This window comes from Acipenser ruthenus, chromosome 8 (genome assembly GCF_902713425.1).
Source record: "Acipenser ruthenus chromosome 8, fAciRut3.2 maternal haplotype, whole genome shotgun sequence".
NCBI classification, from domain to species: domain Eukaryota; kingdom Metazoa; phylum Chordata; class Actinopteri; order Acipenseriformes; family Acipenseridae; genus Acipenser; species Acipenser ruthenus.
The window spans coordinates 44,783,150-44,797,370 of record NC_081196.1 but is presented as its reverse complement, the minus strand read 5'-3'; the positions used below and the strand labels follow the sequence as shown (position 1 = coordinate 44,797,370).

Below are 14,221 nucleotides of genomic sequence, written 5' to 3'. Positions count from 1 at the left end.
GATAGAGAATTAATGGTCCTTTACACAGTAAAAAGTATACTTCTTCATTAACCAAATTACCGGTAATAAATAACCAAATTGTCAAGTAATAAGGGAGGACTGTAATTAAAAAAAAAAAAAAAAAAAACTTTTATGATTCTCAACCAACTAAGCGAATATAATTAAATAAAATGTCAGTAGATATCAAGAAAAATATTAAATTACTGTACATATGAATATAAACCAAACACCCAATACTTACATTCATTTTTGTTTTCTTATTTATGCTTTTTCTTTCTTAAAATATCATACAATGTTTGAATAAAAAATGCTAAAAAGAAAGGAGACCTTAATCTTGATTTCTTTCTCTGCTAGCTTCTTCTGCTTTTCAATTTCCTTCCTTTTGCGCCGTTCCTCTTCCCTGCGTTTCCGTTTCTCCTCCTCTCTCATGCGTTTTTTCTCCAGCTCCCTTCGTCTTCTTTCTTCTCGCTTCTCCTCCCTGATTCTCTAGAAAATGATGACTCAGTCATACAAGCTGTCCAAAATCAGGAGCTACTTTGTTTGTTTGTTTTTTCCCCCAGAAAAAATGACTCTCCTCGTATCCCTTAAGAAGGGAGAACATGCACATAGATTTACTGAATTTATATTTTATTTACATACTAAAAACACTAAACACAGCAATTATTAAAAGGTCATGTATTTTGGTTCTAAGAGAATAGCTTTGAGAACTGCATTTTAAAGATGATTGCTACATTTAAAAGGTAGAGGTAAAATAAATAAATGCATGGAATATTACAAGTGTATCTATTGGTATTGTTAATGTTGTGATAACAATGCATTTTACATTATTTATACCTGGTGATCATGTGGAATTGGATTGTTTTTAATTGAAAATAAATTCAAACAAACTTACTCCTACCTGCTTTTCTAGTTTCTTATTTTTTATGTATTCCAGAAGTGGTGTAGTTCTTTTAGCTGTAAATAAATAAATACAAATACAGACCAGCATTATTATTTTAAACACATCACAATATAAGTACTTTTTTGTATCTTTCTTCCTATTGATTACACAAATACAAATTATACAAACATGTCACCATATACAGTATAAGCATATTTAAAATGCAGGTTGTTGACTCGTCCAGTACTAAATGTTCCAGGGACTATCAACACTTTGAATAGCATCTGTTGTACAGACAATACTATTTCAATTGTCCCTCTGGAGGACTGATTTGCAATTTTGCAATCTGATAGTGACTTTAAGATTAGGATTAGGTTTGGGGTCAAACTGATTTAGGGTTAGGATTAGGTTTATATGTAGATGCTCCTGGAAGAATGGATGTTCCTGGAGTGTTTTTTGGTTCCCGACAAATCAACAACTACGTTGAACCTCACAGATCACTCTGAGAAAATGCACTATTGTTAGTGTCCTTGAGAAACAGTGATATCCAATATTTTCAGAAGCAGCGCCAGTGGTTCTACCCAGAAACAACAACTGAGAATTAAACAGTAAGCAAAAAAAAAAAAAAAAGAAAACCACTACTTCATAAAGATCACCACAGAAAGCTTTCAGAAAAAGTTAATATGAAAAAGTGACAGTTTTGGATAACTGAAAAGTGATTCTTGTTCAGTTTGCTGTATGAACCACATCTGTTGCTCTAGTGAAATACTGGATTTCTCTCTTTCTTCAGGACAACAACGCTAGTGGAACCACCACTTCAGAATGACTTCTACATTTTGGCAATAACATACCAATAAGTTCCCTGGTCTTTGCCTCTATCTCTCCAAGAAGTGTCTCAGGATTGGCAGTGGCCTTCTCTTCATCCCCACAATAACTCTCCAAAAACTTTTTGTACTCAGGATCTGCAGTGACGAAAAACAAAGTCTCCTGTTTCCACGGAAAGTGGGCACAAAACCACAAGATGTCATTTATCTGTAACCTGTGGCAAAAGTCAGTATACTTGGACCTAGAAATGAAGGATAATAATGACTGCTGATCCAAAAGAGCTGTGCTTAAACTGTTCACAGGGAACGTATTACTGAACATCCATGCACCAACCTGTAACATGTATGACATTTCATTAAAAATTCAAAAGATCCTTGATACCAAACATGCCATGTGCCTAGACTGTTAAAAACCCAGCATAATAGATAATTTAGAATCATAGTATATACTAAAAGAAACCAACTTTACAAAATAAATTCTGTCTCATGAAGGAAATGTAAAATCAGTGATGTTGGTTTTCTCTGCCTAAAATACAACTAAAGCCTTTTAACTTTGGGCATGACATGTCTTATTTACCTTCTTCAATACTGCCAGATTTGGTATCTTTCTTTTTGAGCTTCTTTTTGGATACCTTTTGGAATGGCGCAAATTCCACAACAGCAGGATATTCCTGGCCTAAATGAAAATAAATATTTATTAAAATATGGGCAACAACAGTCATTCTAATTTTTAATATTAATTTGTTTTTTTTGTTTTTTTTTAAACTTAGTCGTCGCCAATTATTTTACCCCGATTTTCACCCCAATTTAGCATGCCCAATTATTATCTGTATCCCCGGCTAACCGCTCGCAACCCCCCCCCCGCCGACTCGGGAAACGGAGGCTGGAATACGCGTCCTCCGAAACGTGCTCCTGCCAAGCCATCATTTTTCGCACTGCAGATCCACAGCAATGCCACCAGACCTATAGTGCCGGAGGACAACACAGATCTGGCGGCTCCGCTGCAGAGCCACAGGCGCCCTATCGGCCACAGGGGTCGCTGATGCGCGGTGAGCCGTGGATTCCCCTGCCGACCTAAGCCCTCCCTACCCGGGCAGCGCTCAGCCAATTGTGCGCCGCCCCCTGGGAACTCCCGGTCACGGTCAGCTGTGACTGTGAGCCTAGATTCGAACCTGCGATCTCCAGGCTATAGGGCACATCCTGCACTCCGCGTGGAGCGCCTTTTACTGGATGCGCCACTCGGGGAGCCTAATATTAATTTGTTATGAAGCTTACTACCATCTTTTTCACTGGAGATCTTGGGAATCCTTTTTTCTTTTGCCATTCATAAAACAACGCCAAGGAGTTTGATATTTGGCTCTTTTCACAAAGCGTTGAAACTGTTCTCTACTGCTGTAAATAGTGTGCTTTGTGAATAGAGCCCATCATAAGAACTCTACCTCTTGAGATATTAGACTACACCTTCAGCCTCACCAAGCCTCTTCGACAAATGATTTATCTTATCAATTTTTTGGAAAACTAATGCTATATTTGAATTACTTTTAAGTTAATATTAAATAGCAAAAATGGATTACAAATATAAAGACCTTACCCTTGTGATCTATAAATACATATCCATCAAAGCGGTCTCTGAAGAGAACTATGTCTTCAGGGTTTTTAAAGTTGATGTAAGCTCTTGAGAAAAGGTGTGGATAAAGGCTGTAAAAAAACAATAAAACACATATTTTACAGGTGTATTTCAAAGTACCAGTCCCTCTTAAAGTGTAACTAAATGACCTTAAATCAATTCAAAATAAATTGTATTTATTTTGAAACTTCAAGTTCAGATTTTGTTCAAATGTGTTTAAACACACACACACACACATATATATATATATATATATATATATATATATATATATATATATATATATATATACAGTACATATATATATATATATATATATATATATATATATATATATATATATATATATATATATATATATATATATATATATATAGATAGATTGTGACAGAGTAGACAGTAGAAAAGACATGTAGGTCTGAGGTCTAAGTGGGAAACTTTGACCGCCGGTTCATAGTTAAGACTTGTCAAAGTTTTTTGTTTTGTTTATTTTGTTTTGTAACCAATAGAAGTATCAAATACCTTTTACTTTTTCCCCAGGTCTGACCACACAGGCCTCTAACCCAGAGGCAGACAGAAAACTCAATGCTAGTTTATGCTAGAAATTGATTTTTTAAATAAAATGACAAATGGAAAGCTTAGTTTACACATAATATTCATATATGGTAAGACATACATTACAAAATACCATGCACTTGTCCTGCAACATAAACACCACTTGATTTAATTTATTAATGTAGCTGGGCCTTTGTTTTCTTTTCTGTATGTATGTATGTATGTATGTACTTGTGTATTTGTTTATTTGGTCTATTTGCACCCACCTTTGATCAGCTGAGAAGAACTCAAAGTAGTCATAAGCAGGCAAAGGGTTAAGTTGCTCCTCAAGCTGTTCCTTTGATAGGTTGGGAGGCAGGCGTCGAATAACCACCTGTAATATAAAACAATATATTTTTCTGGATAAATTATGTAACGAATATATTGCAGTTGAACTAATAAGACCTAAGACAAAAATATATACAATCAATAACCCTACTTTCTAAGCCAAAATGTGTATGTTATATGTATATAGCCAATTTTTTTTTATCTTTGTTATTCTCAGGCTATGTTCTGCTTTCTGTTGGTGTCATGAAAGCTAATGTTAATTTCTATCTGTTTGAATTTTGGGGGAATTTAAAAGTTATTCACTTGTAAAGCTTGGACTCCCTCCCTACATTGGCATTATTAGTAACGTCCCTCAGCTAAACGGTTTCTTTGAATGGCACTGCACATCTCATGTTTGAGTAACTAAAATATCCATTCCCATAATATAACTGTTTTAAACTGCTAATAGCAGAATATCTTCCATGGTAGAAACCAATAAACATACTGCGGTTTTAAGTCAATAATGTATACATGGACACCTACCACCAACAAGGACTAGATTTTAAAATGAAGACGTGGCTGAACGACCACAGTTTGGTCTACTGTTTAGTTTATTTATTACAATGTTCAGGTTTTTTTTTTTTCCCTTGCTGTATTACGCCACAGAGTCCGTATACTAGGGCTACACTATATCGCTGTCTGTGGTGCTGATATCAGTGCCAAAACCGCGTCATCCAGTCACCTACATGATTCTTCCACCCCCGAACCAAACGGTGATGACTGTAGTTATACCTTGGTAAAGACTTCTCTTTTCTCTTCTTTGTGCTTGATGTTGGCTGGGTTAGAGTCTTGGTCCCTAAAATGTATTTCTACTATCTTTCTTTCCCTACCCCCGGTCATCACCTCCCCCTCAGACCTCATTGCTCTCTCTCGCTGTCAAGGAAACAACACACAGCTAAACTCGCGAGAACTGTGCCAACTACCGCGAGAATTAACTTCTGCGGTTTAATTGCTGTCAGATTGAACTGCAATCCGCAGTATCGGTACAGTGTAGCAGTGCTGGTTTAGTTTGAAGTTATCACACTTGGCTGCGACCGATTACCCTGTTTAGCAGTAATGTTAGACTATCCAAGGTACAGTGGTCTAATATTACATGTCTGTGAAAGTAGCCGACTGTGTTTTGGTTGCACTCGTTTCAATCCATTCCATAGGGCGGCATTGCTATTTGTATATTTTTCTGATTACATACTGTTTTTGGTCTGAGGAATAAGATGTACAAAACTGTAATAAAGCTTACAATGTTGTGTGCATGTGTTAATACATTTAAAAAATAAATAAATAAATAAAATAAAAACAAAACACTACAGTTGTAAGCAGTACTTCTGTCGTCACATTAAATGATTGTTTTACAACAAATTATTATTATTTTTTTTTTAGGTTAAACCAATCTTTAATAAAAATTCATATTTTTGTAATACTAATATATACAGCTCTGGAAAAAATTAAGAGACCACTGCAAAATTATCAGTTTCTCTGATTTTACTATTTATAGGTATGTGTTTGTGTAAAATGAACATTTTTGTTTTATTCTATAAACTACTGACAACATTTCTCCCAAATTCCAAATAAAAATATTGTCATTTAGAGCATTTATTTGCAGAAAATGACAACTGGTCAAAATAACAAAAAAGGTGCAGTGTTGTCAGACTTCGAATAATGCAAAGAAAATAAGTTCATATTCATTTTTAAACAACACAATACTAATGTTTTAACTTAGGAAGAGTTCAGAAATCAATATTTGGTGGAATAACCCTGATTTTCAAGCACAGCTTTCATGCGTCTTGGCATGCTCTCCACCAGTCTTTCACATTGATGTTGGGTGACTTTATGCCACTCCTGGCTCAAAAATTCAAGCAGCTCGGCTTTGTTTGATGGCTTGTGACCATCCATCTTCCTCTTGATCACATTCCAGAGGTTTTCAATGGGGTTCAGGTCTGGAGATTGGGCTGGCCATGACAGGGTCTTGATCTGGTGGTCCTCCATCCACACCTTGATTGACCTGGCTGTGTGGCATGGAGCATTGTCCTGCTGGAAAAAACAATCCTCAGAGTTGGGGAACATTGTCAGAGCAGAAGGAAGCAAGTTTTCTTCCAGGACAACCTTGTACTTGGCTTGATTCATGTGTCCTTCACAAAGACAAATCTGCCCGATTCCAGCCTTGCTGAAGCACCCCCAGATGAGTCCAATTTTCAGCTTTGCCCAACACCTGGTCGTCTAATGGTTAGACGGAGACCTGGAGAGGCCTACAAACTACAGTGTCTCGCACCCACTGTGAAATGTGGTGGAGGATCGGTGATGATCTGGGGGTGCTTCAGCAAGGCTGGAATTGGGCAGCTTTGGCATGAATCAAGCCAAGTACAAGGTTGTCCTGGAAGAAAACGTGCTTCCTTCTGCTCTGACAATGTTCCCCAACTCTGAGGATTGGTTTTTCCAGCAGGACAATGCTCCATGCCACACAGCCAGGTCAATCAAGGTGTGGATGGAGGACCACCAGATCAAGACCCTGTCATGGCCAGCCCAATCTCTAGACCTGAACCCCATTGAAAACCTCTGGAATGTGATCAAGAGGAAGATGGATGGTCACAAACCATCAAACAAAGCCAAGCTGCTTGAATTTTTGCGCCAGGAGTGGCATAAAGTCACCCAACATCAATGTGAAAGACTGGTGGAGAGCATGCCAAGACGCATGAAAGCTGTGCTTGAAAATCAGGGTTATTCCACCAAATATTGATTTCTGAACTCTTCCTAAGTTAAAACATTAGTATTGTGTTGTTTAAAAATGAATATGAACTTATTTTCTTTGCATTATTCGAGGTCTGACAACACTGCATCTTTTTTGTTATTTTGACCAGTTGTCATTTTCTGCAAATAAATGCTCTAAATGACAATATTTTTATTTGGAATTTGGGAGAAATGTTGTCAGTAGTTTATAGAATAAAACAAAAATGTTCATTTTACCCAAACACATACCTATAAATAGTAAAACCAGAGAAACTGATAATTTTGCAGTGGTCTCAATTTTTTCCAGAGCTCTAATATATATATATATATATATATAATGGCGGCCTATAAATTGAGTACCGTTTTAAAGCACTGATAAGAAAATGAAGATAGGTACTTAAATACTATTAACTAGTCATTCATTGATCTGTTCTAGATGCTGGTTGCCTAGGTACAGAAAGGTCATATATGAATGATCTAAAACTACCGTGGTATTTACATGAAGAACACTGTACATCTAAATTAGAAAACACACTGAATCTCTATTTTACAAATTTAATAAGCAGACTACATTACCAGTAGTTACAGGTTGCAAACATAATCAGTGTTAACAGCATGACATTCTTCAAATACAGATGACATTTATCATTTTTTTCCCCCTCAATAAATAGAATTTAGTAAAAAGTAACAAAAATGAGTGTAGTGCAAAGGAAATGTGTACAAATTCCTGAGAAATATTGATTTTCAACTGGCGAGAGAGAGAGAGAGAGAGAGAGAGAGAGAGAGAGAGAGAAAGAATTCAATGTGTCTATAAATACAAAAAAGACAAGTAAATTAAATGTTTGGAATGTGTCTATCAGTTTTTCTACACATGCACAGACTGTATAAATATCATGTGTTGGCGGATGGGGAGCATCAAATGGAACAGATTAGTGACACAGTCAACAGAGAGAATAGAACACAAGCACTGTATTTCAGTCCAGATGTGGCCCCATCTGAAAAACAGTAAAAAGGCTTCAAATATGACACCTTTAATATACATGCATTTGTATAGTATTATATACTCTTACACATGTTGCATGTAGTACTACATTATTGCATGCAAAACACACATTATACTCTGTATACATGATATACCTTCAGATTTATATAAATAGTGTATTTCAGGGTTAATAGTTTTTCTGTACTAACATTTTACTGGTACAGGGTGCATCGTGTGTAAGAGGGGAAAGCAGCCTTAAGTGTCGATAAATTCAGAGACCAAGGGCCTCACTCACAAAACTTTCTTAAAAGTAGAAATAAGGCCTGTGTTAACACCAGCCCTTAATGTGTGCCTTATTTCTACAAGTAAGGTGGTATTCACTAAGGTGAGTGCCCCTTATTAAGGTGTGTACTATTGAATTCACTAGCATACCATAGCGAGCGCCTTATCTCAGAAGGCGTGCCTTAAGGAAATGATGCCCTACAGAGGGCCCACAGCCTATAAAGAAAGGAGCCGAGATTGAGGACGTGTGGAGGAGGAGATAGCTATCCTGCGTAGAACAAGTGGAGGGACTGCTAGGACTGATAGAGGTTGGATGTTCCCTTTAATTTCCTGATATAGAATATAGTATTGTGTTTGTGCTCAATCTGTATCTTGTGAGGATTTCTTCCTCGCCCTAAAAATTCTCTCACTCGGCTTCAGGCTATGATTCTTTCTTCTTCCTCTCTCCTTTGAAAACGCTGCATTTCTGTTGGCAAGGAGTGCCTCCATGATGAGAGAAAAAACACTTGTGCTGAAAGGCAGCATTTCATAAGAAGGATCTAGGCTCATAACACCTGCTTCCCATCAGTGCTACTAAGCACTTGATTTAAGGTGCACCTTATGGTTAGCACGGTTTAGTGAATACCATGTGCATACCATTCCCCTCACTAGTGCTATCTTTCCACATCATTGTAAAACATTAGGCATATTCAGCAGATGCTAATCAGCCCAATACCTTATTTTTAAGGCGGGTGTGTTACTTGGAGATATCAGTCTCCCTCGCTCTCTTGGGGCCTCATTCACTAAAGGCTGTTCTGCTTTAAGGTGCACCTTATCTAGGTGGATGAATAAGGTGCCTGACATAAGAGCCTTTAGCGAATGAGGCCCCAAAGCCACAAAGGAGACATATCTCCAAGTAACACATGATGCGCCCTCTAGCTGTTTTTATTATATGACAAGGGCTATGACCTTTTTACAAGTCATTTAAGGGCTTCCGCTTGAGTCGCATTCCAGCTGATCCAGTCTGTTATCAATGGACTCTTTATGACATTTGTTTATCCAGACTGTAATTTTGCTTAAGAACATGATTTGGAATCCCAGTCAAAGGGAATGATAGATACATTTCACTTGTTATACTTGTTATAATGCACACAATTATAATAATGTAAAATAATGAAATAGAAACATTTAGTGGAGTATCAAACCGCCGTTCATATCCATACAGCTGCTCCAACTGTGACAATTTAAGAGGATCACTTACTTAATTGAAATTCAGAAGAACGAATGTTCATCCAGAAATCGGTTTTAATCTTGACCACTGTAGCCCTGAATAGAATACAAAACGATAATGGTATTTCACAGAGACGACTGTTATTACTATGATGGAGCAGATTGATGATCGCAACTATGCATATTATTTAAGCATTGGGAAAACTGATAGCGTCGTCTTAAAAATACACATGCCCTAAATGCTATATAACACTCCAGAACAGTCCAGCATAACACATTTTAATAGCAGTGTTCTATTTATCATGAATTCTTAAACATGAGTCAGTAAACTTAGAGTTGTAGTCTTATAACGTTTGTTGTTATCACGCAGTATCACTCTTATCATGCTAAATAGCTGGGCTCGCCTGTTATTGTTATCAGTCTAATGTAATTGACACAATCCTCTTAATATTAATTACTTTTAATAAATTGTTACACTAAGAGCTACTTAAACTTAGATATATCAGTTGTCTTATACCCTTGATGTTATATCATCACTCAGATTTTTGTGAACTGTATTATACTTACTGAAATACAACTTTTTTAGGAGCATCGGATTTTGGTGCCATCCAAGTATAAACCAACCCAGTCTTTAGTTGGTTATTGGCATGAGTAACTGCATTGGATCCGGTACACTTTAAAATTTTAAAAAAGGCATATTGTAACTAACATAGGGATAAGATATTTTTATATTTTCCAATATACTGACCTATATTTTACTTTGTAAAAAAAAAAAAAAAAATGACATAAACAGTCAGGATTCGCTCAATAACTGAAAAACATAACCATTTTGTGATTTGTGCATTAACAAAATTATCAAAGAATGAAATGAAAGGTTATTTCAGTCTTTGAGCAAATTATTTTGATCAAATTGCGAAATGTAAAATACCAAACAAGCAAAGAGCGAAACATAAGAGACAGTTTTTTTGTTTGGTCTGCTGGAGGATCTCTGGAGCACCTTTACAGTTAAATTCAATTTTAATTGTCTGATAGTTTATTCCTAATTTGGACAAAGTACCCAAAGAAAACAAACTTTCTCTTCGTACAGCAGCAGCAGCTGATTCTGGGGCTCTGCAAGGCTTCATTTTTGTCAAACAAAGAAGCGCCTCTGTATGTAAGGGAGTTCAGTGCAGTTCTAAATGCCACCGCAGCAGGCCTTGCAAAAACAAATACAGTGATTTGAATGTTTCTAAATCTAAACTGTGATTTTTTTTTAAACAAGGTCTCATTATGGTTTCTTTATATGCATCGAATCTGCGTGAACAACTTTAAATTTTACCTGATTATCTAAACAATCAAAACAGTGTTTAAAAATGAGGCTCAGTTGCCCAGTGGAGCTCTCAATATGGTTTATTTTGAAAATGTTGTCATCTCGTAAATAGTGTACAAGTGATACACGATACCAAAAACGAGTGATACTGGGGGGGTGATAGAGGAAGTTACTTGAGTGGGGGATGCCCGATACTTGACTCCAGTAAGGGTGATGTCTGAGGATGTCCCAAAATGGACGCCATACATATAATATGAATAAAAATACATTTTTAACTGTGTTCATTTTATTTCTCTAAAACTGTATTTTCTAAATAAGGCGAGAACATTACGAACGATATTTCAAACTCGCTTGGAGTTTAATGTTTGAGATCACTATCCTCCTAAATTGCTTACCACAACCCCCGTGCAAATGAGGCTACGGTCTCAATGGGTTAACTTCCTGCATAAGAAATAACTTCCTGCTAAGAAATAAATAATAATAATAATAAACAATCAATCAATGATGCCTATCTTATAATTGACTGATTATGTTAATTTAATACAAAAATATTGTATTAAAACGTTTGTATTTCTCTTGATGCCCATTTTTAACACCCTGCAATTAATTGCTAATCGCAGATTGAGCAGCATCTTTAAAATCTGTTCGGGAGCTGTGCATTTGCACAAAGCACATTTCGCAATTTGAGTAGGCCTATATCTCTTTACTTTAAGACCGAAGAACCGTCTCTTTGTGCTTCGATCTTTACTTGTCTGGGATTTTACATTTCGCAACTTGATCAAAAGAATTTGCTCAAATAGTGAAATAACTTTTCATTTTGTTCCCAAACAGATTTAAGATAATTTGTAAATGCTTAAATAGCAAAATGGTTATTTTTTTCTGTCACTGACCGACTCCTGACTATGAATGTAACACACACGTTTATATTATATATATATATATATATATATATATATATATATATATATATATATATATATATATATATATATATATATATATATATATATATATATATACACACACACATATATATATATATATATATATATATATTTATTTATGTATGATCACGGTCATTTAATTGTGAATTTATTGATATAATAAAATTCTTACTTCTAAAAGTTTGGTGTTATTTGGAGGGCTCAGCCAAGTGCCAACGATTTTAGAAGTACTCGGCTCACTGGCTTGCAGTAAAAATCCTTTGTACTCAGATGTTCCATTTATTGTCACTGAAAGAAAAACACAAATAAATAATTATTTTTTGTTCGGATTTAAATCTTGACGTGTTGGGTTTCCATGGTCAAATAAATTAGATCAAAATAATAATAATAATAATAATAATAATAATAATAATAATAATAATAATAATAATAATAACTAGAAGTTGCAAGCAACTTTATGGCTTCCAATGAATTATGCCATACATTGGCTGCCACTCACTCAGTTGTAGACACTACTCTGTGAAATTTCAAGAGTTTTCATGCAACTTAAGGTTTTGTTGGTGGAAAGAAAGACAATAATAATAATAATAATAATAATAATAATAATAATAATAATAATAATAATAACAACAACAACAATAATAATAATAATCTTAACAACAATAGGCTCCCCAGCCATGGGCCTGGAAGCCTAATAATAATGATGCATTTTAAAAAATAGGGCTTGTGTACTGGAACGCTTATTTTGTTTTTACATACTAATAGATTTGAAGGATTGATACTGTTTATTAGATTCACTATGTTATAAAATCACTATTTTTTCAATACCTCAAAAGTCTCTTCATGAGGAAATTTAAAAGAAATGGATGCAAATTTATTTCATAGTTACCGGTAATCTAATAAAGAGCAAATGTATTATCTCCAATACAAATCTTTTTAAAAAATAATTGTATTATTAATTACCAATACAGTAGTCATATCTTTCAAAATTGAGAACAGATACCATAATGTCTAAACTGGAAAAGTAACAATGGTAGTAAATTGGCATCTCACTGTTCGCAAATGCATCAAAAATTGGGGGGGGGGGGGATTTTATTTGAAGAAATCAACCCAACAAATAGGCACAGCTGTAAAAGCAGTGTGGTCAATGTTGCCCCATTGTTTCTACTAACTTGACTTGCATTTTTGAGGCAAGTTTGATCCGCTTTTATTGTGCCTGAAAAACACAAGCCAAGTTAGTACAAACAACTAGGGCAACATTGACTACACCGCTTTTACAGTTGTGCCTATTTCCTTGGTGCTGGTCAAGGTTGCCTCAATTGTTTCTTCTAACTTAGCTTGTGTTTTTAATTAAGTTTAGCTACTCATTTAGTTTTTGTTACAACAACTTTCTCTGGGGCTGACTGAGCTCATATCATGTATATTCATGTAACTTAATCCATTTGAGTTAGATTTACTTTTTAATAGTCAAGTTAGTTTGATCATTTTTATTTTATTTAAACAATGAAAAGTTAGCAGAGGCAACAGAACAATCAACAAGCTATTTCAATAGCTACCAGTGCAGCATTTACAAGTGCTAGAACCAGGCAGAGGCAGAGATGTAGACAGAGCGAGGAGGGAGGTCACATCCACAGAGCTGGGGAGGCCACACACAACACAAGGAGAACACATGGGGCACAAGAGACAAGGAAACACAACACACTTGTGCAACCACACACAAACACACAAAAAAACAACACAATAAACAACAAACAATTCCAAAACTAAATTGTATAAGTCCTGCAAGGGCTGATGGGAATCCAATCCCCTGATTCTACTTAAGCCATTTAAACAACTAAAATAAAATAAATCCAGTTACATTAACTAAGTTAATGTAACTGGATTTAATTTATGTCGAATGACTTTGGATAATGACCCCATTGTCTGTAGAAAGATAACATAATAACAAACTTTTAACACACCTGTAATATTTTGTCCTGGGTTATAGGTGCTTCCAGAGACTTGTAAATTGTACGGAGCAGCGGTGGTTGAGGCTTCCACACCATGGCCAGGTTTCATTGAACTGCACGCAGTAACAGGGGCTCCAGTTCCATATGTGTACACTGTAGTGCTCAAACACAGTAGTACAAGACTAAACAAGGTCTGGCTCACAAACTCCATTCTTTCTTTTTTTTATCTCCCGTTTAAGTGCTTTCACAAGGCAAAATGAACCACTTTTCTAGAAGGCACGTTTTTATACTGCGACAGGTGACTTCAAAACGAGGTCGGGGTGGGACAGTCAAGGGCAGGCGTGCGCATCATATTCAGTAAGGATGTACAGGTTTTAAAAATAAAAAAATAAAAAAATTAAAAAGATGACACTATTATGTCATGGAAAGGGAGAGAAAAAAACTTCCTACTGAGAAACGCAGCTTCATTTCTGGAAAGTGTAAGCAAAATACGAAGATAACCGTTTACATAAAACATGAAAGGTGACATCAGACAGATGGAATTCTGCTACCTCTCAATCAGAGGTGTTTCCC

General features: G+C 35.7%; 2 protein-coding genes across 5 annotated transcripts in view; both read right to left on the bottom strand.

Annotated features, from left to right (window-relative positions):
- Positions 1–5,562, bottom strand: part of LOC117406960 (regulator of nonsense transcripts 3A-like) — a 29,872-nt gene extending 24,310 nt beyond the window's left edge. The window contains exons 1-7 of one of the 4 annotated variants that reach the window (XM_059029067.1): positions 4,985–5,562; positions 4,153–4,259; positions 3,296–3,402; positions 2,282–2,380; positions 1,732–1,842; positions 893–954; positions 328–486 (exon numbers count right to left, since the gene is read on the bottom strand). In XM_059029067.1, coding sequence (XP_058885050.1) covers positions 328–486; positions 893–954; positions 1,732–1,842; positions 2,282–2,380; positions 3,296–3,402; positions 4,153–4,259; positions 4,985–5,113 — 774 coding nt within the window. In that variant the 5' untranslated portion in view covers positions 5,114–5,562. The remainder of the gene's footprint in view (positions 1–327; positions 487–892; positions 955–1,731; positions 1,843–2,281; positions 2,381–3,295; positions 3,403–4,152; positions 4,260–4,984) is intronic. The other 3 variants (XM_059029064.1, XM_059029068.1, XM_059029066.1) reach the window with 3 other exon arrangements.
- A 1,952-nt stretch (positions 5,563–7,514) lies between these two features.
- LOC117406966 (putative defense protein 3) lies at positions 7,515–13,923 on the bottom strand. Its single transcript, XM_034011460.3, has 5 exons — positions 13,661–13,923; positions 11,872–11,987; positions 10,014–10,120; positions 9,478–9,542; positions 7,515–7,968 (listed from the first exon to the last, which is right to left on the bottom strand). The coding sequence occupies exons 1-5, from the start codon at positions 13,857–13,859 to the stop codon at positions 7,889–7,891; spliced, it is 567 nt and encodes a 188-aa protein (XP_033867351.2). The 5' UTR covers positions 13,860–13,923; the 3' UTR covers positions 7,515–7,888.
- Positions 13,924–14,221: the final 298 nt, after the last annotated feature.